The sequence below is a fragment of the Anastrepha ludens genome, chromosome 3 (assembly GCF_028408465.1).
Source record: "Anastrepha ludens isolate Willacy chromosome 3, idAnaLude1.1, whole genome shotgun sequence".
In the NCBI taxonomy this organism is placed as follows: Eukaryota; Metazoa; Arthropoda; class Insecta; order Diptera; family Tephritidae; genus Anastrepha; species Anastrepha ludens.
The window spans coordinates 30,714,258-30,741,388 of NC_071499.1; the positions used below are offsets into that span (position 1 = coordinate 30,714,258).

Genomic DNA, 27,131 nt, shown 5'->3' on the forward strand with positions numbered 1-27,131 from the left:
AATTTCGGCCTTCAAACGCTCCAATATCGCTATATAATTCTCACTTTTGATGGTATTTCCTTTCTCGAGTCAGTCGATGAATATTACACCACGCACATCCCAAAATACCGAGGCCATAACCTTTCCAGCGGATTGTTGTGTTTTCGAGCGCTTTGGACGAGGTTCACCAGTTGCAATACACTAAGATGCCGATTGTTCTGATTCCGGAGTAAAGTGATGGATCCTTCTTTCATGCATTGCCACATATCGAGACGAAAGCTCCGGTTGATGACATTTAACCATGGCCAAACACTGCTCAGAATCATCAACACGTTCTTGCTTTTGGTCAACAGTGAGCAAACGTGGCACCCACTTAAACAGAGCTTTCTCATAGTCACACGCCCATGTAATATTATATAAAGCCAACACGTTCGTTTGATATCTTTATGATGCCAGCAAACTCACGCAGATTCACTTTTCGATCATTCAAAACGATTTTGTGGATGTCTTTCATGTTTTTTCGTGTTACCGCCTCATTTGGACGTTCACTGCCTTGTGAAGTTACAAACCATTGTTTTATTGTTGTTGCTTATTGAGCGGAGTCCCCATAACATTTTTCAAGCCCTTGCTTCGCTGTAAACGAAAATTTGTACAAATTGGGCAGGCGCCTATGGCGTGTTGGTTATTTTCAGGGACACTTAGGCTACAAACTGTACAGGCGGTGGAAACTATGTTCGCATTTAGGTTAAGAAGACTTTCTCTTGCAAGAAAAATTAAACTAATAGCATACGCAGAAAAATTATCACTGAAATATTTAACACCTCTAAGTGCTAAGTTAGCATACAAATCGTGAGATTCTGATTTCACAGCAGAGTCCAGAAAAGCCGCAAGTTTGTTATTCTTATGATTGACTGAAAACGACGGTATGAACACAGACAAGGACTCAGAAGTCAAAGCATTACGAGGTTGCGTATTTAATATTAGCGAGATACCTTTCCACTTTTTTACCAAATGAGCACCGAGGCGTACAGTCCCCTCAGCAAGGATGCGCAGAAGCCTGTGACTTGGCAGAATAAAACACCGCAAGACGAAGGACATAACATATTTCCCGACTATGTAAAAAATTGAGTGATAATTTGAAACTATATTTAGATTATATTAGCGGTAAATCAAAAGCCAATGAACTTGGAATTTGGTTAAACTTATTCAATGTTTTAATCGAAGGTGGTTTCGAGGCATAAACAGTTCTAACCCACTCTGGGGAAGAATAATTCATTACAATGAAGATTTTTTTGAGGTATGTGAAAATTAATGCGCTCCAAGAATAGTATATAGAATATATTACAATATTCAAAATTTAAGATCAGCAGTTTTCGGGTTTCAATTGTCGATCCTGTTCACTCATCGGAGATTTCGTGAAAGTCGGCTAAGAGATTTCCTTGATCTAGAAAATGTTAATACCCGAAAAAATCGCTATCTAATTTGCAGATAAAGAATTTAGAAACTAAATTCAATCCAAATTGGTTAGTGGAGAAATAATTAAAAAAAGGAATAATATATATAATTGGCGTTTACACCCTTTTTGAGTGTTTGGCCGAGCTCCTCTTCCTATTTGTGGCGTGTGTCTTGATGTTGTTCCACAAATGGAGGGGCCTACAGTTTCAAGCCGACTCCGAATGGCAGATATTTTTTATGAACGGATTTTTCATGGTAAAAATACACTCGGAGGTTTGCCATTGCCTGCAGAGGGGGACCGCTATTAAAAACACCTCTTCATTTTGGTGTTTCTCGGAGATTCGAACTTATGGTAGTCACGCACCAACCCATTTCGCTTCGGCGGCGCTAATAATAATAGTGATAGTAAATTATCAAAATATTTTTATATATCCCAAGTAGTGATCCTCAACCGTCTCTCCCTTTTCTACAAGAAAATGTTTCAGAATAAAATAAGGAACGAGCTGGGGCAGTGTTGCTGACAGTTCATGAATATCAACAAAACGCCGTGATGAAAAATTAGAAATTTCGCTAAACGTTTTACAGATTTACGTCTTCTTGCTTACAAAGTTCAATATACTCACGATCTGAAGCCTACTAGCAACACACAGCAAAGAAATCGTTGAATGGATTGAGGAACCACAAGCGAATTCTAATTTTTCGAACAAAAACGTTTCCAGCGGCAAGACTCATTTCCAAATTGTCGGCTTCATTAATAGTGCCAAACTGGCGTTTCTTTATAACGAACAAAAGTGATAAATTATTACAATTTCTATACATTTAATTAATACAAACTTTGAGATAAAACATTATGGAGAAATTAAAAAATTCCGCCTTGCAAAAACAAGCCGATCACCCTATGATCACCCACTTCCATATGTACAGCAGCACCGGAAGGGCGCCTTTACGTGCGCTACATAAATGTGTCAACACTTTTGCGTTGCTCCCACTTTATTGAACTTTTATTGGAGTTTATGTGAGTTGTGAAAAATATTTATGCACTAAATGCACTTAAATTTCGGAAAATCGCAAATAATTTTTTGTACCACTGCCACGAAGGCTGTCCAAGCGGGGGTGTAGGAGACTCACACCGTTTTGGGTATATCAAATGCTTGGAAAATTACAGTGAAATACTTCTACATTGTATTCATTTACTAAATTATGGTCCCCTAAGTGTACACAAACATACATACATACATACATATTGTATCGTGCAACGCCCCACACTTTTCCTGGCGTCTGCAATTGCCAGTTGAGCAATCAATTGTTTCTCCTTGTACGTAGAATATTGGAAGCAACGTTACGAAAGTTCACTAAAGGGTAATTTGTATGCTCGTTATATGTAGGTGGCCACCGTAGCCGAATGTTAGTGCGTGACTACCATTCGGGAGCACATAGGTTCGAATCGCCGCGCATGAAACAGCAAAAAACAATTTTTTTTTGTTATTTTTGTAAAAGTGTAATTCTACCATGAAAATGGTTAGGTTATGTTAGATTTGGCAGCCGCTTCGCGAAGCCACTTAGACCGCGAAATAGCTCCGTTGTGAGCCCGTGGGGCTGGGCTACGTTTCCCTTTCCATATTGAACCATCCTGAGCTTTTGACAAAGCGTAAAAGGTTGTTGATACCTAAAGTGTATAGATTACCTATATTCATTAAGAAGTAGGGCCTTAAATATCGGTTCCTGCTTCTGGCTAGAGCCGGACATGTGCAAAAAAGGTGTTAAATTGTTTCCAACTCCCCCTCATTTCTGCAGATACGACAGAACTCATGCATGTAAACGCTTAATCTCCTTGCATGATTTCCTATGAGCCAATGTCCTGCGACGCTCCCTACTAAGGTGCTAATTTGAAGTCTACTCAATTTTATAATACTCCTGGACAGACGTAGATTTAGCCTTGGCCATGTTTGCCTAACAATTTCACGGGTATTGGCACTAATCCATCTTTGATTTACAGAACTGATTAATGCGTCCTTAATGAGAAGCTTACAAGTTGCGAGAGGTACCCCATAAAATCATTTATGTTTGGCATACAGGTACCTTTTCTTGCAATTTGGTCAGCCCTATAGTTCCCTGGTATATCTCTGTGGCCTGGAACCCAGCATAAGACAGTACGATACTGTTTAGCCATTCCATTAAGAGATTGGCGGCAATGTAAGACACTCCTTGATGTTATTTGGAACACATCCAGGGCCGGTAGGGTAGCTTGGCTGTCTGATAGAATACAGATATTTGCTGATGATATTCTGTTTATCTCTAACCATCTTAAGTTTTCATGAATAGCGTTTATTTCCGCTTGAAAAGCACTAAAGGTAGTTTAAAGGATTCACTGATAAAAAGCTCTTTGCAATATAACCCTGATCCTGCCCCGGTATCCACTTTAGACCCGTCCGTGTAGATCTTAACGGGTGTATTGGGTGATGGATCTTCTTCAAGTCATTCCTGTCTAGAAGAGATTTTCATTAAGAAATTTCTTTCGAAGCAGAGAATGGGAGGATGATAATCACAATCACTGGGTATATCGGTATAGGAGTCTAAGATGGTTGAATGTCCATGTGAGGCAGTCTTCCATTGGGAGCTCGCTCTGAACCTTAAAGCGGAACAGGCCGCGGTGCATTTGCAGAAGAGATGTAGGGGTGGCAGATGTATAAGGATCTCCAAAGCCATGAATGGCGTGGTTTTCAGGACGCCAAATATTGCTAATTACTCTAAGTGTTACACCGCATCCCCCTCTGCCAACTACCTCAAAAGCAGTGACAAATACGTCAAAATTTCCCCTTTGGGTATCTACCTTAAAGTCACAAACGATCTTTCACCGGCCATGATTGGAATTTTATTGAAATTTTTGGCTTAATTTTTGACAAAATGGAATCAAATGTATTAATTGATATTCTTGAATAATCGAAAAGTTTTTGTTTGCCTTGCCGTAACTTTTATATAAGAGGTAAAATTCGCTAGACAAATTTATTTCGTGAATTGATTTTTTCCTATTAGTTTCACCTTTAAAATAAGGCGAAAATCAACAATAGAAACAATTCTTCATCATTTCAACTGTTATAACATCCCGTTTGTCTTCCTCTATGGGCATTTGCCAGCTTCCCGCAAGGCAAGCAATTCGTTGTTGTTGTTGTAGCAGCAAAATATTCCCCATGCATATACGAGGAATACTGCTGAAGTAACAGTCCTTGGCCGCACATAAATCCGAGTCGTTCCGGTTGCTTAGAATCGTACGTTCGTACGCAAGCAATTCGTCTTTGGCTTCGCTTCCACTCTGTCTCCAACCTAGCACTGTGTGAAATGTGATACTAAAAGTTTCTTGGTAGACGAAATCCTAAAGCTTAATCTCATAAAAAAAACCCCGTATTTGAATCGCCTTTTTTAAAAATAGCCTGACTATTTTTTGATATATTCATTTATATATATTTTATATAAGTATAAATATAGAGCTCGGCCAATCACCCAAAAAGGGTGTACGCGCAAATTATATATATAAAAGTATAATATTTGTATGTACGAGTGTGTACTAGAAAAATATATTATATTTGCAAGTTCTTTAAGATATTTTTTGAAAAATGTTAAACTGTTAAAATTCAGCAAATGTTTCTCTTATTATACTGCTGACCGCTGCTTTAAATTGGCAAATATATTTATTAATCGTAATTCAGAACCTACACACGATATTAAAATTAGCAAAAATACTTATATCTTTCAAAAGTGTTTTAATAAAATTTCAGGCGCGTCCGAATGACTCGCCTACTCATATGGACGAAAAGATTTAAATACAGGGTGGGTTTTATGTTCCAGATCGCATTTGCTTGATACCAATTTTGGTTTGGAAGGCATATACTTGTATAAAGGGTGATCCATATGGTTTTTTTTAATTAAAAAAACGTACCAAAAATTAATTAAAATTAAAAAATTAAAATTAAAATATTAAAATTTATTAAATTAACAAAAAATATTATTTTTGGAATGTTAGTTTATTCCAAAGATCAATAAACATACGTACAGTTCAGTTCACCTGATTAGAGGCAATAATTTTTGTGGAATAAAATGGTAATTAAAGAAATCGTATTTTATCTAATAACTCACCAGTTTCTGATGATCCGATAATCGAGAATAAACATGCAGCAAAATATAATACAATTCCATCTAACGGTACTTGGCAGCAGTAAAATTACAGCAGCTGCAATACTGGGATTTACAGGTTCACTTGAATAGAGACACTAATTACATAAGAAAAAATAATAACAAATATAGGAAGTTGTTTTTTTTTTTCATTTATTATTTAGAACTTAATAGTTTTTGCTCCCACCTTGCTTATAAATTACTTCGTAGATACTCTAGGTAACCTAATAAAATTTCAGGCCAGTAGTGCGATTCACTAACGCATTAACGATATTCGTGTTGTTTTCTTTCCTTAACCACAATTTTACCGATTTCGCTATTCAGTAACCCATTTCATAACGAAAATCGATAAAACAATATCAGCTGTTTGGTTAACCTATCGATTATCGCGAACTAAACGACAAGAATTTTGGTGTATCATAGTTAAATTAACCGACAAACCAAGAATTAGTAGTTTGAATCAAAACTTTGAATTTACATTTAAAAAAAAAACTTATTAAAACAACGCGAATTTGTCCTTTAAGTATTTGGCTTATGATTTATCGCGTGGAGAGGAGGTAGTGATCCCTCACGCAGTCCAAAATTCCCATATAATGAGGTATTGTACAATGCTCGCCACCCAGTTGACAGGCTTTTTGCTGTTCTTAAGTGAACTTGGCGGCGCTTATCTCAACAAATAACCCTTTTATATGATCCAGGATTTATTGAATATACCAGATTGAAAATGAATTCACAGAGCCCAGAAGAAACAGTATTTTTATAAACCAAGATGCACCATCCAATGGAGGGACCTACAGTTTTAAGTCGACTCCGAACGGCAGATATTTTTATGAGGAGCTTTTTCGTGGCAGAAATACACTCGGAGGTTTGCCATTGCCTGCCGAGGGGCGACCGCTATTAGAAAAATGTTTTTTTATTAATTTTGGTTTCACAGAAATTCGAACCGACGTTCTCTCTGTGAATTGCGAATGGTACTCGCGCACCAACCCATTCGGCTACGGCGGGCGTTAATTTTATTGGAATGAGGTTGCACCAACTGTAATAATAAATGGCAAGATGGATAAGTTTGCCTATCTTGCTATTCTCAAAAATACGTTAGAGTCATAGTACTTTGAGTCCATGCCACTAAATTGGTTATTTAATGGTGATAATGGCCCAAAGCACACAGCAAAATTAATGAAAAATTGGTATTCCAAAAATAAAAAATTCAATTCTGGATAGAAGCATGGAACTTTATTTGTTTGCAGAAATTTCGAAAGTTAATAGAAAGTTTACACGCGCTTGTAAGTGAAGCAGTTTTAAAAAATAATGAATACTTAACAAAATACTAATCAGGTAAGAAATACAAACCAATTTGAAAAAGAAACTAATTTCTATTTTCCTTGCAGATCGATAAAAAAAGTAAAAAAAAAAAAATAAATAAATAGCGAAAATTTCAGTGTTCAGTTCAAAATGCGATAAATACCGATTTTTCGGGCTCATTATAATTGTAGATATTGAATTGTTATTTATTTACTGTTTTCTTATTTATAATACTGAAATAAAATAATAGATTTGTTTAAAAATAACTGTTGTACTTGATCATCCAATAAAAATAATCATCGTTAAATGTTATTGTGGGGAGTGCGCTATTTCTCTGTCCATAGCTGTGTAATATTCCCATTTTTAATTTTTTTAATATTCACAACCTTATTTGTCCAAAATTGGAATTTTTTAATTTGACTTTCAAAAGCAATTCTCAAACTATCGAGACATCATGAAGACAAAAGCTGAACAGTCAGTAGAGAAATCTGAATTGTTAATAATTTCAAAATTAGGGTTTACTTTCCAATTAGTTTTGGAAAGTTATTTAAAAATAAGTTGGACTTGAAACGCACCCTATACTGCATATCAACCAGTAAAATGCAAAATTTACACTTTGCTGTAAATAAAACTTAATGATGCTTTGCTCTTAATAACAACTAAATGGTTGCAAATTATAGATAGCAACAACAACAAGGCAAGATTGAAGTAGCAGCAATAAATTTCTGTCCAATTCAAAACAGACACAATGGCGAAAACAAAGCAACTAAAACCGCTTACATACACACATACACATGCACCTATTGTATGTATAGTACATATATTTTTGTTAATTTAAAGTGTTTTTGTGTATCCTAAAAATGTAGGCAGTTGTTGTAGGTTCATAATATTTGTTAACTTAATGTTGCTCTACAGGTAAACTACACAATAGGAGTGGCGTTCCAGGGTCTGGTGCATTTACCAGATACAAACTTAAAGATAGAGTACAGACAATCAGACGAAGCAATCACAAAACTCGCATTATTTTGTCAATGACAAAAACCAGAACACTACTCTGCTGCTTTTTTCACTGCGCTTCCAAACAGCACCAATTTGTGCTAAAGGAAATGTTGGGGAATTGCCTTGTAAATGGGTATACAAATCTCGGAAATAAGAATAAGAACTGTGAGTAATCAATATGTATATGTATTTGTAGTTGCTTGCACTAAATTTTGGCATCAAACAAAAACGCGCCGCAACAAAATGAACGACTGATAACTTGAAATTAAAAAAAAACTCAAACAAAACAGGAACAAAAATACGCTAAAAATTCAACTATCGCTTGACTGGCTATGCTGCGCCTCGTTGCTCATGCGGTCGCCTGATTTGCGTTGTTGTTGCTGGCGCAGATACACCATTTTATAATGCAAACACCCGCAGTGAGTAAAGAGGCTATTTGTTTTCTCGCCAGGGCAGCCAATGTTTACGGAGCGTAAAAAAAAAGAACAAAAGTTGCAGCCGAAGAGTCGCTGGGGCTGTGCGGTGTATTGAGGAACTCCTAATGGCTATTTCACTTTCTTCAGATACGATCATGCAAATGGTATTTCAATGGCTGCAATTAGATTCGGATTTAGTATCTGAACTATGGGGTAATTAGATTTTATGGCAAAATACTGCCGTAATCTAAATAGAATAATTCTAAAGTTTGCCATAACAGTAGCCGCATGCAGGGCCATGTGCACTTTTACGGTACTTTATTGAGCACCTTTTAAGGCAGCACACAAAATTGTGACGAATAGTAGCGCATCAACATACAAATTTCGTTTGATTCTTAAAGCGAGTGGGCGGAGCAGCATTTGAGAGCAGTTAGAAAGTCTGAACAGCCGTGAGAGAGTCAATGCACTTGCGCTCAAGAAGCTGCAGCGCAATTTACAGTGAGTACGAGATATATATGTACAAACAAAAAAATATTGTTCGTGATTGATTTGGTTCATAATTGCTTTATTTTTTAATGTGTAATGCTGAAAAAATATTTATTAAGATTTTAGTTACTATTATTTATTTCGAGTACTATATATTCGTATATATGTATATTGGGTATGTACAAGTTGAAGTCCAAAATAAACAAGACTGGCGTCATAAAACTGTTTTGATGGCGCCATCTTTTTAATGAGTTAGTGCGTTGGAAGTTACATCCCTAGCTGACTATCAATGAAGGATTGGTGACACATGAAGGAGTGATTTACACGTTTCAGAGATGGTTGTGAGGACATAAATGGCAATTATATACGGGCCACCCAAAATCAGTTATCACCGAAAGCTCATTGAAATTTTTCGTAAATTTATGAAAAATGAACCGAAATCATCGTTGAAATTCATGGAAACGGAGTTGAAGTTTTTCTTCATTTTGGTGTTTCATGCACGGACTTTCGAACCTACTTGCCTTTTCTTATAATGACAAATATATCTTTATAATACATGCACAGAAATATTTAAAATGTGGTAAAAATAGCTGAGTAACTTTCACTGTAGCAATCTCAATTACGTCTTCGTTAGATTATTTGCAAATATTTCCTAAAATTCGGTAAACTGGCAGAAAATCTATGCTTTGGTTCGATCGATGAAAGTGGCTTCGCGAAAACCTATATATTTCTGCGATCTGATTTCGATACTCTTTTGAAAACAAATTTTAACGAAAATAACAGAGCACTGAAAAGTATTATACGAGTATATGCAAATATTAAGCAAAATGGGATAGTATAGCACTATACATAAGCGTTCAGTTTTGTCGTCTAATTGATAATTTCAAGATTTATTGTTGCATTTTTTTTTAATATATCTGAGTATTTTGCTACAATTGTTTATTTTATTTGCGCGTGATTACCTTTTGGTAGTGTCCAAGTGATAGAAAAAGTGGTTTTTAATACCGATAGCCCTTCGGTAGGCAATCGCAAACCTTCGAGTGTATTTCTGCTCATGAAAAACTCCTCATAAAAAATCATCTGCCGTTCGGAGTCGGCTTGAAACTGTAGGTCACTCTATTTGTGAGAAAACATCAAGGTGTAAACCCCAAATAGTAGCTTCTCCCCTACTAGCCCCAGTATATACAATATATAGAAAAAAAAATCCATTATTTTTGCGTAAAGTTATTGCGATGGTCGATCTTTAGCTCTTGGGCGATACTACGACTACTTACATGCCGGTCAACTCCGATTATTTCTGTGATTTTACCGACATTTTCGACATTATCGCCATTTTCTTTGTGATTTTTGTAAAGAAAAGTTGGAAAAATTTAAATTTTTGAAAATCGGAAAACGCTATTCGTCATTATAAAGAGAGCAAAAGCCAACGAAAAATTGCAGAAATTGTTGCTATTACTTCCTCAACTGTCCAGCACATTATAGAAAGGTTTCGCCACGAAGACAGGATAGAAGATAAAGACAGATCTGCGCCAAATAAAATATTTAATGATGCAGATAAAAGGTGGATTGTTCGCAAAGAAAAACCCGAGTTAAGCGATCCAAAATTAACGAACGAAGGCGAAAAATACTTAGACAAGATCTGTAACCCTGAAACTGTTCGTAGAGTTCAGCGCGAAGAAAATTTTCATGGGAGAACTGGCCGAAATAAGCCGTTGATTAATGCTTGTAATAGAAAACAAATAATAGAGTTTTGCAGACAAAATTTGAACAAATACATTCCGTTCTGGAAGTCCGTTTGAAAGCAAATTTAACCTTTTCAGGTCTGAAGGGAAGTCCTGTGTTTGGAGAAAACCGCTTCAACCATGTAACTTGCGCTCTACAGTTGAACACGGCGGGACAGTGAGATGGTATGGGGTTGCATGACATCGGAAATTTAATATTTATCGAAGGAAACATGAATAAAGAGATGTATCTGGATCTGCTAAAAGATAATTTAGTACAAAGAGCGAAAAAATGCGCATTAGGGATTCGTTTAGGTTCTACCAAGGCAACGATGCCAAGCATACGTCTGGTATTGTAAAAACTTGGCTTATCTGGAACTGCCCACATGTAGTACAGACACCTGCACAGGGTCCAGATCTCAACGTTGCTGAGAATTTGAGGTCAGTGCTGGAAAATAAAATAAGAAACCATAATATTTCTAATGCTTCTGATCTGAAACGGGCAATACAGGAAGAATGGGATAAAATTAGTTCCGAGTATACAGCAAAACTTGTAGAATCTATGAATTCCCGATTAAAAGCTGTTCTAAATCAAAAGGGATACCCCACTAACAATTAGCCGTAATAATGAATTTGAAATATTAATGTGTTAATGTTTTTTGAATACTTTTAATTTAGTGCATCATATAAGCTGTGACCTCAAAACTGTAACTGAATTATATAATATTAATTTGTCATATCTTTCATATGAAGAAACATTTTTTGTTATTAAATAAAACATGTTATTTAACAATAAATAAATATAAGACTTTTTTCTGTAATGGAAATACCATAAAATATATTTGATATTTAAAATTTGTTTTTGGCTGCATCAAATAAGCTGTCACTGTATAGCTCGCGAATTTACCTTATTTCAGTTTAGACTTCAGTGCGTGAGTTTTGGTTTTGGATGCTATTTTCAAAGAAATATTTCAAAACCACAAAACTGAACTTTTTCATTCTTCTAAGTTTTCTATAAAGACATTTATCCCAAGTCAACTGTACAATTGCTTATGAAAATATCAATAAGCTCTCTGAGTACCGCTAAACAGCGCCGAAGCAAACTAAAACCACCAATTATGAAGTCGCATAGCTGATTGGCCGAACATTTCTAACCAACCGAAAACTGCTTCGCTTTAGAAACACTTGAAGAAAATTGAGTGAGTGAGGAAACGAAATACTCCCACCCTTCCACATGTAGATCATTTCAAATCTAATAAAAGATAGAAAGCAAAGCATCTGCATATGTGCGTGCTTGTGTGTGAGTATGTTTGTGTGTGCAGTTTACACAGATCTTTTGAGAACACAAACACAGCACTCATTGGAGGATCATTTCGTTGATGTAATGCGACTGATCAGCAACAGAAATGTACGCATCGCCTTGCCTTTTTATGTGATTCTGTGCCAAAAGTGCCGTTATTCTACTCTAATCCGTTGCACAGAACACATTGGGAACGCGGAAAGTGAAATTGAAATTGAAAATTTCATTACGCAAATCCGGACACTTAACAAGGTTAAGGAACCTACCGCCACTTGTAGACATATTTAATTATTTCGCGCCGCAAACTAATCGTAGGTGTTTTCGGGTGTTTTTGTGTTTTTTGTTAATCGTACATATCGCCGACAAGGTGTCAAATGAATGGCTCAACATTGGTGAAGCGCCATCGAAGCGATTCCATCATTTCGCGCTTAACGGGGTGTGACTAGTTGAAAGTTTAATTGCAGTGCTAAAGAGGTGAACGCGCTGAAAACGAGAGTGTCAAGATACAATTCGCAAGTTGGTAGCGCCATCACAATCATCAACACTTCAGCGCTGGTCGCGCGAGTCGGGTGTGATGGATATGTTAAATATGTAGCAAAGCTTTGTATGTATGTAATTATGTGCAAGTTCGTGTAGTTGTAGTTCAATAATATGCCAGAGAAGTGTTATTTGATTGATCGCATTGGATATACTCGTCTATAAAGATTTATTGCGCGCGCGTTGAGATCTATTGCAGATCGCGTAGAAACCACATACATACCGACATACATATACATATGCATGCCACATTGTACGTGCGATTTATCTTCCTTTTGACTAAAAACAAAACAAAAAAAAATTAATGAAATTCTTGCAAGTTCATCAAACGCTTCATCAATTTTGCTGTTCCGAGCAAATAGCCAAGTTGTTGTGTGTTACATGTCTTGAGATCGCAAAGCTTTTCACCACCTTCTGACATTTCGCCTACCACACAAACAAACATCAAATGTACAATACTGTACAACAACATCAGCAATGCAAGGAAATGGCAATTCCGCTTTCGACATTTTTATTGTGTTTTTTATGTGAAATGATTTACTCTTAATTTCATTTAAAATGCCTCATTCGCAACCGCGAGTTGCAAAGAGTAATCGAAATTTAGTTATAATTTGACAAGTGCGCGAAAAACTAAGTGTGAAAATATTTCAAACAATCCAACTCAAATGAAATCAATGCCAATATTAGATTAAACAATTGAATTGCAATTGATGAGTTGAAAGTGTAAAGTAAAACGAGAGATCCACCGTCAAGCGTAATAACCCGTAATCTGTTGTTTGTGGTTTACGTCATACACGTACACACACACACACTCACACGTCCTGCTTTGTTATGCATCAGGCTATTTACCGACGACCCGTTACAAATTTCATGGGACCTACCGAGTGTGCCAGCGCTATGGTTTCCACAATGTCTTTTATGGATAACGGCGGTTTGAGTACAAACATTGCGGATTATGGCTGCTATACGACTGATTATTGGGCCACCTCGTATAACGGAGGGCTGAGCCCGATGAAACAGATAGAAGGTAATACAGCATGCATGCATATAATATTTTAAGATTTTTGAATTACTCTGTAACTGTATATTAGTTTATATATATGGGGCCATAATTATTTAAGTGGTCGAAGTCAACTTCAGTTGTTGTCAACAGAGTTTATCACTTATTTCACATCCACATTATCTTAAACTATATGCATTTAATGCATAAAGGTAACGGAAGAAAAACATAAAGATATTATGTGCTTACCACCATACACCCCTCCAGTTTACCATGGACATTTTAAGAATCTTAAAAACAAGAAAAAGTGATAAAAATTGATTACTTGATCATCATTAAAGTTATTGTTTCGAATAAAACTCATAGTTCTTTATTGAATTAAGTCATTTACAGGACATTCAATTAATTTTTAAAATGATCTAAATCAATTAGAGCTTTAAAAACAACATTTTCGTGAAACTTATACAAAATTTCATATTGATAACAAATTTGCATTAATCAAGACTAAGAAAATTATAAATTAAAATGTCGCATAATTTAAAAATATTTTTTAATTCGTTCAAACATAATTCATTAAATATCTCGAAACAAGAAATATATGACTTAGACCACTTTCATAATTATGGGCACATATATAATTGGGGCTTACACCTTTTTTGGGTATTTAACCGAGCTCCTCTTCCTATTTGTGGTGTGCGTCTTGATGTTGTTCCACAAATGGAGTGACCTACAGTTTCAGGCCGACTCCGAACGGCAGATATTTTTGATGAGGGACGACAGCTATTAGAAAAAACGTTTTCTATCACTTTCGTGTTCCATGCACGGACATTCAAACCTATGCACTTCTGAATGGTAGTCACTCACCAATCATTCGGCCACGGCGCCCGCTGTTTATACTATAGCATTTCTAAATAATAATCGGTGAAAACGTCTAATCAATGTGTGCAACTACATTTATAAGTTGCAAATCACTGAAGTAATATGTATTTGTTTGGGGAAGAAGAAATCCACTAGTTTCTTAGTAGATGGCTGTAGTGATCGATATCTCGTAAAGTAGCGATAAAACAATTTAAAGTTTATGCTGATTGTCAAGGTGAAATTTTGCACTAAAAAAATAGTTTGCTGTTTTTCGTTTGTTCCATTCAGTTGTGAGTTACAGGGTGTTAAAAATGGAAGTAATCAAAGACCAAATTCGGTACGTTTTACATTTTTTCTTTGATAGAGGCGACAAGCAAGGCCGCTGAAATTGTGAATGGTGTTTATGGTGCCGATTCTGTAACAGCTAATTACGTGCAACTTTGGTGTGGTTTATGCCGTTCACACATTTTTGATGTTAAAGAAAATGACAACAAAATCTCTAAAATAATCGAAGTTGACCGTAGCTAAAAATCGACAATGAAACAGTTTTAAACCATTCGCGCAAAAATTTTACCGAAAATTATGGAGTTAATTTTTCCCAATCTAATATTTTTTTTCTTTGTTCCCTCCTCTCAGGAGCATAGGGCTTCGACAAGACTCTGCCATCGTTTATGGTTTTTGCACCGCCCCATGAGATGTCGGCATCTGCTAGTTTGCACAGCATCAACCTTCTCCAAGTACTTTTTGGTCGACCGCGACCTCTGTTTCCTTGCGGGTTCCAATCCAATGCCATTCTTTAATCTCCACAGTGCGTCGTTACTGATGGTGTTTGGCAAAAATATCATACAGAGGATGCGGAGGCATTTATTGACGAAAGATTGTAGCCTCTGTCTGAAGGTGTTAGAGACCAGCTATGTTTCGCTTCCGTACAACAATACGGACTTGCGCCGAACAGTGCGTGCCAGCGCGACTAGTCTGTCCGTCTTCGCTTGCATGTCAGAGAGTTTGCGAGAGAGGAGGCAGGTGTCATTGGTGAAGTCCTGGTCCTTAAGATGCCTGGTGAAACTCCATGCGATGCCTTTTTTGTGCAGGGTCAGTTTGCTCATGACGTCATCAAGGACAATGGCGAAGAGAAGGGGCGACAGGGGACAACCCTGGATTACGCCTGCGTTGGTAGTGAATGGATCGCTGATATCTCGTTTGTGAGACACAGCTAGTTCGGAGTTCTCGTAGAGGGCTTTTATGAGGCGGATTATCTTGGTGGGAACTCCCTTTCTACTCAATGCCAGCCATATTGCGTCTCGTTTGATAGTGTCGAACACCTTATTGAAGTCTACGAACAGCATGCAGAGGGGGAAGCGCCACTCAACTGATTGTTCTACTATAATCCGAAGTGTGTTGGCTTGGTCAAAACAGCTTCGGTGAGGGCGAAAATCAGCTTGCTCGCCTCTTAAGGAGCGTTCGATATCTTTGAGCCTGCTTTGTATGACTATGGCTACAATTTTCAAGATGGTGATAAGTAGGATTATTCCTCGACAGTTGCCACAGTCACGCAGGTCGCCTTTCTTCGGCAGCTTCACGATGATGCCTTTTTCCAGGACGGAGACAGCTTTTCATTGCTCCAGGCGGCGGTGTTGGGGGATGATAATTTTTCGCTACGTTTTAGTAGACATAATCATCTATTATGGATTAGAAGTGGAATGGTCTGATGCGTTTGCCTTTACATTGCGTACATCGGAACTTAGTTTAATTGGCTGTGCATTTTACCCCTTATTTAGGGTATTTCATACCAGAGAAGCAATGATTTGCTGAACCTTTTTTTCACAATTTTGTTGCAATCATATCTCTTTCTGAGTAAGAGTAAGATCTGAGTTATGAGGTATGAGCAAGATGATAGACAGTTTGCTCCAAGAATGATAGAAAGAAGATTGCGCCCATCAAAGAGTGCGTGATTTGTGCAGTATTGCCAACCATTTGCTCTTCGCAATAAATTTAGTGCTTTTTTATACCCAAAATGGGAAAATTTTGAAGTTTCGTGCTTGTTTCTTTTTTTTTAATTTAAAGCTACCTAAACTTTGCGGATTAAAACCATAGAGGTGTAATCGTTTCTTCCGGCCATCAATCCTTAGTGTGACATAGGTCATCAAGAGATGTTTTCATTGTAAAAATAAGCCACAAAATACCAGAAAATACTAAAGAAACCTTACTGACATTTTTACTAAAAGAGTACCTTATCTAGTTACATAACCTCAAGTAAAGTAAATAAGTCGTTTTCTTAACAAAAGAGTCTCGCTTAGCAAAAAAAAAACTCATAAATGAAATTGTACATAAGCATAACACATTTATTTAAAAAAAACGCACATTCTAAGGACAATTTGTCACGCATTCAGAGTTCTTTAAATAATTCAGTAAAAATTTGGTGTTTTATTTTCTTTAAATGGGCATTTTAGTGCGTTTTTATATCCAAAGCTAGGCAACACTGCAGTAGCGAGAGAGAGATTTGATCGCCGAAAGCAGAAGAACACCAACAACAACTGCCATCGCGGGCAATACTACCAGATGTTAAAAAAAGTAAAGCTAAATAAAACTGAGTGAATTATTTAACTAATTATTAAAAAATGTATATTTTACGACATTATAAGCATTCCATTTTAATTAGAACAGGCTAGAAAAATGTCATGACAAAAGAATTTTGTGTTTCACAAAATTTAGCTTTAGCTCAGGTAAACACAAAACGAATGACGTCGGCATACATATCTGTCGAATTCGCTCAGAGCCGAATAACGGTCTGCTAGGTAGTATACCTCTAAAAATCTTTTCACCATGAGTTATGAGGAAGCTTCAAAGATAGACATATCTCACGTCCATTTTCCGTGCCTATTTCTTTATCTGTTTTTGTATAGTAATAAACTCAACAATTGCCCTTCTCCCGCTCCAATCAACGAGGGGCACACGAAAATTTTTGTTTTGGCGCTAGTCCAAGAAAGACTGGTTATTGTTAAAAGGTGAAATCGAAAACTGTTCAGTTACAGAAATAAATCATCAACTGAATATAAAACTGCAGGGCAATCAATTATGGAAGGACGGAAGTGTTATCGTTTTATTAACAGTGAAAAGCGAGTCTGATATACCAAAAAATGTGGAATGAGGTTTAAAATTAGGGCCTAAAGATCGCAATAGTTCATCAGGGTCCTATTTTGTTTAAGATTCTTTTAGAAAAATAGGCTTCAAGTGAATTAATACTCAAGAGGGAATATTAATGATGTTGTTGTTTTAATGCAAAAATGTTGCCTTTCCCCGGCGTACAAAATATTCAATATTGCACTGAACCCTGTAAAAAAAGTGCGGGAATTGACTATTTAAAAAATGTATTTATTTTAAAGAGATTATCGAGATTTAAAACAAGCTCAGGCAGTTATGTGGTGATTGGGAGAACAAATTCATTGAAAAAGGCAGGGTTATAGATTTTGCGCACCATTACACAATCCTATCACTCTGAATCGATCGCTGGTCAACGATCAAAGTCGACAAATAACATCAACCAACAATCGAATGGCTCCGCTTAACTTCATTAATTTCAATTCACCCGCTTTCAGTGGACTTATAGCTGAATTTACGCGGAGAACTGAAGTCGATTTCGGAAAATGCATTTGAAAAATGTTTTAATGATACTCGTTGATATACAGTCTGTGTTAGAGAAAAAGAACCGCAATTATTCATGAAGTATAAAGGATATATATTTAAAAATTTTTTACATGGAAGTAAAGGGTGGTTAAGTTTCAAGGGCCGGTATTAATTTTGAAAAAAATAGAATTTTTTTAGAAAATTATTGTCATTTCTCTTTATTATGATAATATTGATATGGCTGAATTATTTTATTGGCCAAATGCCCGCCGCGGCCTCGGCGGTTCACCTCCATTCGATGGTCCAAATTTTCGATGACGCCTAGGCATAATTGAGGATCTATGCCGTTAATGTGCCGAATTATCTCATCCTTTAGCTCTTGAATTGTTGCTGACTTATCGACGTACACCTTTTCTTTCAAATAACCTCCATCGGTGTCGTTGACGTTTAGGTGTGGTCCACATTCAGCATCGGCCCTTGAAATTTAATAGAGGTGTAAAAGTAACGAAAAAAAGCAAACCCGTATATGTTCGTTACTATAACGATGAGTCCTCGTTACTATCGTATCGTTACGTTACTCGTTACTTTTGATACCTTATTCATAACGCAACGAATCGAATATGTTGTATCGTATGGTACGCGTACAGTTTGACGTTGCGACGTCACAAGAAAGTGTAGAACTGCTAATGAAGTATTGGCTGAATCTCCCAAATTATAATGAAAAAGCAACAAATAGGTGTCAAAAAGTATTTTTTGGCAATAACATTTAAACAACAAACATCTTTCGTTCCTGATCTAAAATCTTTTCCATTCCTTTTGGCTGAATAGAGCTGCGCTTCTCGCTTAATATTTGGCTCGATTTGGAAAAAGTCCTTTCAGATGGTACAGAAGAAGCCATAACTGATAAATATTTATCAGCCAAGCTCGAGAGCTCCGGGTATAGAATTGCCCGTGCTTGCCACCATTTCAAAGGACACTCATTTCGAGATATAATTCTTTCCTCTAAATATTGCCTCATAGTAATAATACTGCTGCTAACTACAGAGTTTGAAGCTGACACTGACGTCGTCACAGCGTCAAAATCTTTCCAAATTGAATCGTTATCAGCGTCAGTGTTGCTAGTTTTTCAGCTCAGTTTTCAATGCATCTTTCGCAGACTCATAACTTGATAAATCAAACCTAATTGCCAGCTGCTTAAAACGCGGGTCTAATAGTGCTGCTTTAGATAACACAGGGTGCCTGTAACAATTCTGTAACTTTTATATTCCGTTAGTATTTTATTTGCCAGTTCCTTTCCTGTATCTGTTAATATATACGTAGTTAAACTGACCAAAATTCTGGCCATACTTTCCGTCGAAGCCATGACCATTGAAACAGTAATATTTTTTTCTGAAGACATTTCTTCAGTGAGTTCTTTGAATGGCTTCAGAATTTTTATTATTTCTGACAGTGTCTGCCATTCGCCTTCTGAAAGAAATGAGCGCGCGTTATACGCGCATGCGCAAACAAACGTACATCAGCAAAGGTTTGTATACACGTATAAACTTATTACCTACGTGAACTGAACTCATACTACAAAAAAATGCGAGTAACGAAATATATTCGTGGGTAACGTTTCGGTACTCGGTACTAGAGAGCGCACCCGTTACTCAGTACCGAATACATACAGTTTGCTTCAGCTCTAAAATTTAACCACCCTTTATAATATATACAATAAGCCGCGTAATCTTCATCGTTGTCGAGTATAGCCTGGCATCTTCTCGGCACGCTTTGAATCAGCTTTTCTGCTTAGCTCGTTGACCAACAGGAGTAGATTTTGCGAACTTCACGCAATATGCGTTTTCATAGTTCCCCACACACTTTCAATGGGCTTGGCGTCTAGGGACTGGGAAGGCCAGTCCATTACTGTGACGTCATTTTCTTGTTTTTTTGTTTTTTGCAATGTGTTTTTCTGAGAGCAGTGGTTTTGATGATGTGGGACGGTAAGATATGTTCGCCTGCTTCAGTTGACGTTCGATGGTGTTGATACTCACATCTATTCCCTTTTTAGCAAGAACTGATCGTGCTTGGCGTAGTAACAAAGAAGGGTCCCGCATAAAAAGTTGGACGATCACTTTATCCTGCTTTTTTGTCGTCCCTCGCTTCAAGCCGCGCTCGGAAAAGTCATCAACTTTATACCATTGATTCCACATCACAACAAACTCTTTTGATTTTTTAATCACTTTTGCAGCCACGGCGTAAAATAATTTCGGCCCTTTCGAATGCGTGCATAAAAATACCGCCTCAAAACGCTTCATTTACTTCTCAATAATTTTTGTCTGGTTGGGTTTACGGGAAAGTTTCGAACAACACTAACCTGAGTTAGCACTTGTGTTATAGGCCTTAAGTGGGACTATTACGCAGCAAAAAGCAGAACAAAATATATCTTGAAGTTACAAAAAAAACGGTTCTTTTCTTCTGACACAGACTGTAAGCGTAATATTTTGGAAGGACCTATTTTGAAGATAATACAAATTTGAATGAATGAAAAATATTTTGTGTCTTATGGACCATTTCACGGTATTTTTTTGATAGAATGTATGACGCCTCCGAACGCCATATGCCATTTCCTTCGACGTTTGCTATCGCCATCATTTTCTATCATTTCTTGTTTCATGTCTACGGCGAGCATCGCAAACACTCACAAATCGACTCGACCACAACTATTCCATTTTCCAGCTAGAAGGAAGTTAAGACCCTGTACACACCACAATGGATTGATGTATCTAAATTTGAGTGGAAATTCTAATGTACATATGTATGTGTGCACAAGTAGGTAGGCACTTTCTAGTATTCAACCTAATTTTTTCCAATATTATGAATTATTGAATATATGGCACGCATTCAACACAAAACTTAAAAGAATTATCCGATTTTTGAAAAATTCTGCTGATGAATTAATTTGCGCCAACACCAGATGTAAAAATATGCTACGATCACATAGTTAAAAAAATATTTCTGTGCCAAGCAAGTCAGCCGCCCAGCCCTTTGTGAAATTTTACTTTCTGCTGCGCTACAATAAAATACATAAATCATTTTTTAAAAATGTTTTGCAATGTTCAACATAAATTGCCATCACGAAGAGCGAATGTTTATGTTTATGTTTGTTATACTTTTTCTCCTGATTTATATCACTTTAAGCGGTGTGGAGAATATTGAAAGGATGATGATCATGTGCACATACACACGCACACACACAAGCACGAACGCACACGAACAATAATTGTGCGATTTGGCATGCGTGATCTCGATTGTTAAAGAAGACATCAACATGTTGAATGTCTGATTTGTCGCCCATAAATACGACAAATTAGTGGCAACATACAAGTGGCGTGGCGCGAAGGTGGTACACTAGGCATGGCTGCTGCTGTCGCTCTCGCTCTCGCCGTCACCGTCTCCACCTTCACAGTGCAGCACCAGAGTATGGCATCGAAGTAGGTAAGAGCGGGTGGCCGTCACAGCGGAGAAGTGTATATGATGAATTGGGTTGGTTTTGGCAAATCTAATTATCGTGCGCGGTAGTCGTTTGTATTTCGAACTGCTAGTCAGCGGAGCGAAGCTATAGCCGAGTCAACCTGAGAAAAGCGACGATTGACATACTTGTGCCAGGATGTACAAGCAGACTCGCACTACATATTTACATGTACTTGTACATGTGTGCAGATGCATGTATGTAAATATGTGTGCACATTTGTTCATTATACCTCTTCGTTTACTTATATGTTTGCATGCACGAGCACATATTCTTGGCTGTTTGCCTCCATATAAATCACAATCTGCATTTTTTGTTTCGTTTACGTTGATTGCACCACTCACTCCTCCTCAGCAACTCAGCTACTTCGTAAGAAATGCAAAAACAATACAATACGAATACGAATACAACGATTTTACTCTACTTTTTGAACTCATAAAAATTTGGGAGAGCCCCTACTGACAGTTTTGTATTCTCCAAAACTATTCTCCAGCTTCTCCTCTCTTCAGTGCGCGCCACTAAAGCATACATTTGCGTCTACATCTACATAGGCCTCTAAGTCTGGGAGCACACAAGTTGACCTATGTACCGTAAGAGGTCGGCAAACCATTAATTGTCGCGAACACGGCATTGGAATGCATTTCTCCGTCGTCCTGGTTTTGAATTCGTTTTTTTTTTGTGCTACGCGTTGTTGTCTAAATCTTGTCGATGCTACAACAGTTGGTTGAATGAAAAAAACAAAAATTGGAAACATTTTGTCGCCATTACTTGGTGTTTTACTCGTACTCCCAATTTTTTTTATTTTTAAGGGATCGTTGAAATTAATGAATTCGAAAATCAATTAGCACTTGGCACGGCTAAATGTTTTTCTGTCAAGCAAAAACGAAGAAATAGTGAATAATTATCTGAGATAAGATAAAAGAGAGAAGAAAAGAGTGGACTCGTGATTTGTTTAATTTTAAGAACCTTGAAAATATAGCATACGAAAAGAATGAGGGGGACATTTTAAGGGGGAACACCACTGTGATTTTTCAAAAAACTCGATTTTCTTTTTTTGCATTTTCTTAAAGTAGATATATCAAAAAATATGTAAAAAAAATTTAACTTAAAATCTTGAAAATTGACGAAGTTATACCCAATACAATAAATGCAGGTAGTTACAACGGGCAATGAAAACTTTAAACGCGTTTTCTCAAAACGACTTATCTGAACCCGATGGCCTCGATTTCACGAAGACTTATGCACCGATTTTAATTTTTTTTTTAATTTTTGTACATGTATTGGCTACAGTCGTCTATTATTATTTTTTCAAGCCTTTCGAAAACAAAAAAAGGGTTAAAACACAAACTCATTTTTCAAACCTGCACCATTTTCTCAAAAAAAAAAAAAAAAATAAAAGAAAAAAAGCCACGTACGGCGATAGCCATTGATGTATAGATTAAGATTTTTTTTATTTTTTGCTTTCAGATGATTTTTCAACGCTGTATCGTGGCCACCAGGGTGCATCAGTTTTTTATGACGTCATTGTATTATTATTAATAATAATTGCAATTTTTAATATTTTTTAATAAAAAATTTGTGCCAGTATAGTTGAATATATGTTAAATAAATTATAATTTGTCCGATCCTCAAACAATCATCCCTACTTATAAAAAAAAGTTTATGAAAATCACTTAACTTTCACGCATTCACAGTGGTGTTCCCCCTTAAAAAACTTCTTACATATACTTGTATGTATATTAGAGCGAGTCAATTTGTTCTAAAGGAATATAATCAACTTTGTTTCGGCGACTGAAGTATTCTACTGGCAATTATGTCCAAAAAATTTCCGGAAGTATGGGTGTAAAATGGGTTTCGAGTCTCCAAAAGTTTGGTTTTTGTTATTAATTCCTAATAATTTTTTTGGGATGAAAATGTTTTTATGTGATTTCTGGATACGAGAAATTAAATTTTTGATATTTGTTTTGTTCAAAACCTTCCGTTATTGAGTTTTCCCACTTTTAAATAAAAAAACTGTTTCTGGATACGAGAAATTGAAATTTTCATATTTAGTTTTCTCAAAATCCTTCGCTATTGGCTTGTTTTAAAGGAAGAAACTCGATTTTCAAGGAAGAATCCCGAATTTCCCCACTTTTAAATAAAAAAAATTATTTAAAGAACAGCAATAACAATTCAAATTATAGAAAAAAATTATTAAACACTTAAACGAATTTGATAATAAAAGCAATATAATGTTCCGTTATATTTCACTGTAATATTACACTGTGCGCCAAAAAAAATTTTTTTTGAATAATAAAGTAGAAAAAGCTACAAACTTCGATTTTTGAGCTTGCACTCTAAATTTAAACTCAGAGCCGAAAAATCTATTTTTTAGGTTGAAGCGTATAAAACAAAAAAAATCCTCCAATTCCATTCCTCAACCCCAAAAACTTATCCTTTCTATCCTTACTCTCGCACAATAGTCTGCGTATTACAGATGACGCTCCAAGCAGCCAGAAACCGTTCATTCTAAGCAACGACAGGTGGGCATTCCCACCATTTAGGACTGGTAGCGGCAGGCTAATCACCTACACTCTCAGAAATCAAAACATATTAACGAAACCAACGCAAGACTGAGTCTTGTCGAGGCCCTATGCTCCCGAGAGGAGGGAACAAGGAAACAAATATATAAAGTTCTTACCCGTAACTGAATATTTATTTATCCGGTGAAAAAGTGTTGTATGACATCCGAATTTGATAATTAGGAATTCGGTTCATGAGCTAAAATATAAGACAAATTTCAAATTTTTGTACATTCTTCCATTTGGTTTTTAATTACTACATATTTTGTTTACAAGTGTGAATACAAGTTGAAGTGCGATTAAACTCTGTTTCAGCAAAAATTTATTTCTCGCAAAAAATTAAAAAAAAAAAAAAAAAATATTGAGGATTAATTACTACAATTAAAAATAAAAAGACTCGATGCTATGCTATGCTTCCCTGGACGTTTCGGTTCATAATTACCAGTAGAATATTTTAGTCGCCGAAACAAATTCGATAAAAAATGATTGCCGCCCTAGTGAACATGCGGTAGTATGTATGCAAGCACATTTTTACAGAGAATTCGATAGGAAAGAGCTTCAATGGTAAATGAGCGTACAATTAAATTATGCTTGAAATAAATATATTTCGAAAGAAACCGAAGTAACGCGACGACTGACTTTCAATATTTCTCACTTAAATTCGCTCTAATTAAAAATAAAGACATATTTTCTTCTAATAAGATAATTAAAAAGGTACCTTTAAGAATTTTTTATGCGATAATTTTTGCAAATTCATCTCAACAATTTTTTTTGCGGATTATGTACTCTTCCAGCAATCAAGGCATTCCATGTTTGAAACGAAAAAAAGTGTGGGCATTTTTGAAGTTTACGTCTGAAGATAAAAACAAGCCAAAATGCTGTCACACAAGTAGTAAAGGGTGGGCCATGGGCTGGTATCTTATTTTATTTTTATTCTATTATAAAAAGTAAACCATTTGATTCATTTGTTCATGATTTGTTGAATACTCGTATACAATAACTCCATTCCTCAATCCCAAAAACGTACCCTTTCCCTCCTCGATAATATATATAAATATATATTTTTCCCATAGTTCGTAGATCAAATATAGCGCCTCAATTAACAAGTTATAATTTAGAGCTATATGTTTAATTTGACTCCAGGAACGGCCTGCTCTGTCCGCCTCTGCTACTACTTGTCGCCTCCATGTGTTGGCTGGCCTCACGCACCTACAGTCTAGCGCTGTCCTTGCGAAGCCATCCCGTGGTTTGTGCAATATGTGTCTGGTGTTTTCCCGGTAGCCGCCCAAAGATCATCGTTGCTTATAATATCAGGCCAGAATATCCGCATTATCTTTCGTAGGCAACGGTTTAGGAAGGATTGCAATGATTGGGATATGCTTGTTGTTAAATTCCATGTTTTACATCCATACAGAACTAGCGACTTCACGTTGGCATCAAATATTTTCAGTTTTGTGGGTTGATCTCCATACCTTGTCTAGCCTGCTAAATGCAACGCGTCCCTTAGATGTTCGGTTGCGTATGCCGGTTGTTGATCCGCTGTTTCTTGAAATTATGCTCCCAAGTTAGCAAAATTCACCTACATCTTCAAGCGGAATGTCGGCAATTTGAAGGGCTTGCGTTTCGGTGGTGTTAATCTGCATTACTTTGGCCTTAGCTAGTTAATTTTTAGACATGTGCTACTGCATGGCATACCGCTTGTAGTTTAGCTGATGCATCTGAGTATTTGTGCGATAGTAAACAAATGTCGTCCGCATAGTCTAGGTCTTCAAGCCGGCCGCATAAACCCCAGGAAATGCCTCTGCTGACCGCACTCGCTTGTCCCATTGCTAGGTCCAGGACTAGGTTGAACAAGAGTGGAGATAATACACATCCTTGCCTAACACCGGTTTGAACTTCATACTACCACGTTTTCGTATTTCACGCGGCATAAAGCGCCCGAGTACAATTCTTTCATTATGGTGATAATTTTTGTCAGGCACTCCTTTGCATTCAAGAGCTTTCCAGATTGCTTCCGGACGAGCAGGCTAGACAAGGGACCTGTGAGGTAGTTGCCCCGCGAAACGAGAGTACTGGAATCCCGTTGACTGCTTACGATCTACTTCTAGAGAAGTGGGCTTCACGTCAACTCAGCGAAGGCTGGACAAGTACACAAACTTGTAAGGTCGCGAAATCTTTCTGGCCACGAGTGGATGGCAGGCGCTCGGGGATCTTCTGCGATTAACAAAATCGCAGCTCTTCAATTTCGTGCGCGCCCCTATAGGACATTGGCCGCGAGGTATATATGTAGTGATACTCATTCATTCATATATGTAGTGATACTCAGTCATTTCGAGTTATTTTTTCGTCAGTTGTGCAGAGGATGGGGTGGAATCATCTTAGCACCTTCTCCTTAGATGTGTTTCTTTTTGATATTGATAACCTGATGAGCTTCATCAGTAGTACGAAGCGGTTCACACCACCGAAAAGCCGGCATCGTTCCGGCGTCTTCAACAAATATAAATTTTCAAAATGAAATGCCATATGTCGATTCTGGAAACTTGTAGGGTTGCCCATGTACATTGTTGAATATGAGTCAAGGTGGACCATAAATATGTTTTTTTTTTAGAAAAATTTCGATCCTAGCTACCTAGCAGGTCAAAAACTAAGTTATACTCTTCTTATAAATATCCTCTTTAGGTGAAGTCCAAAATATACCAGATTGGGCTAAAATAGAAACGACAGGAGCTTTTTTCTGATACCTTCGAGTTCATTAATTCGAAATAGGCCTCGATTCACTGTTTTGGGCGATCTAAAAGCTTTTCGAGTCATTGATCAGAATGTTCTTCAGGATGTCGGTACAAGCTTTTTGAATGGCCTCTAAGGACGCAAAACGTTTTCCTTTCATGGCCAAAAGCAATTTGAATGATTGATGGTTAAAATGGGATTTTAAGTAAAAAAATCAGTCAAAAGAGTGGATCGATGAGATGGTGCATTATCATGCAATAAGCGCCAGCTTCCTCCTTTGCGGTATTAGGGCGAAATCTGCGAATGCGATGCAACAAACACTTCAAAACGCCAAGATAGAAAATTGCATTGACGGTTTGGCCCATTGGCACGATCTTCTTGAGGACAATTCCCTTGGAATCGTAAAAACAAATGAGCATCAACTTGATTTTTGACTTCTCCAAACGCGATTTTTTAGGTGGTGGATCGTCTGGGGCCTTCCATTCGGC

At 36.9% G+C, this 27,131-nt stretch overlaps 1 protein-coding gene across 1 annotated transcript in view; it reads left to right on the plus strand.

Moving 5' to 3' along the window:
- Nucleotides 1-11,984: 11,984 nt before the first annotated feature.
- Nucleotides 11,985-27,131, plus strand: part of LOC128857297 (T-box transcription factor TBX1) — a 34,198-nt gene continuing 19,051 nt past the window's right edge. The window contains exon 1 of the mRNA XM_054092995.1: nucleotides 11,985-13,389. Coding sequence (XP_053948970.1) covers nucleotides 13,194-13,389 — 196 coding nt within the window. The 5' untranslated portion in view covers nucleotides 11,985-13,193. The remainder of the gene's footprint in view (nucleotides 13,390-27,131) is intronic.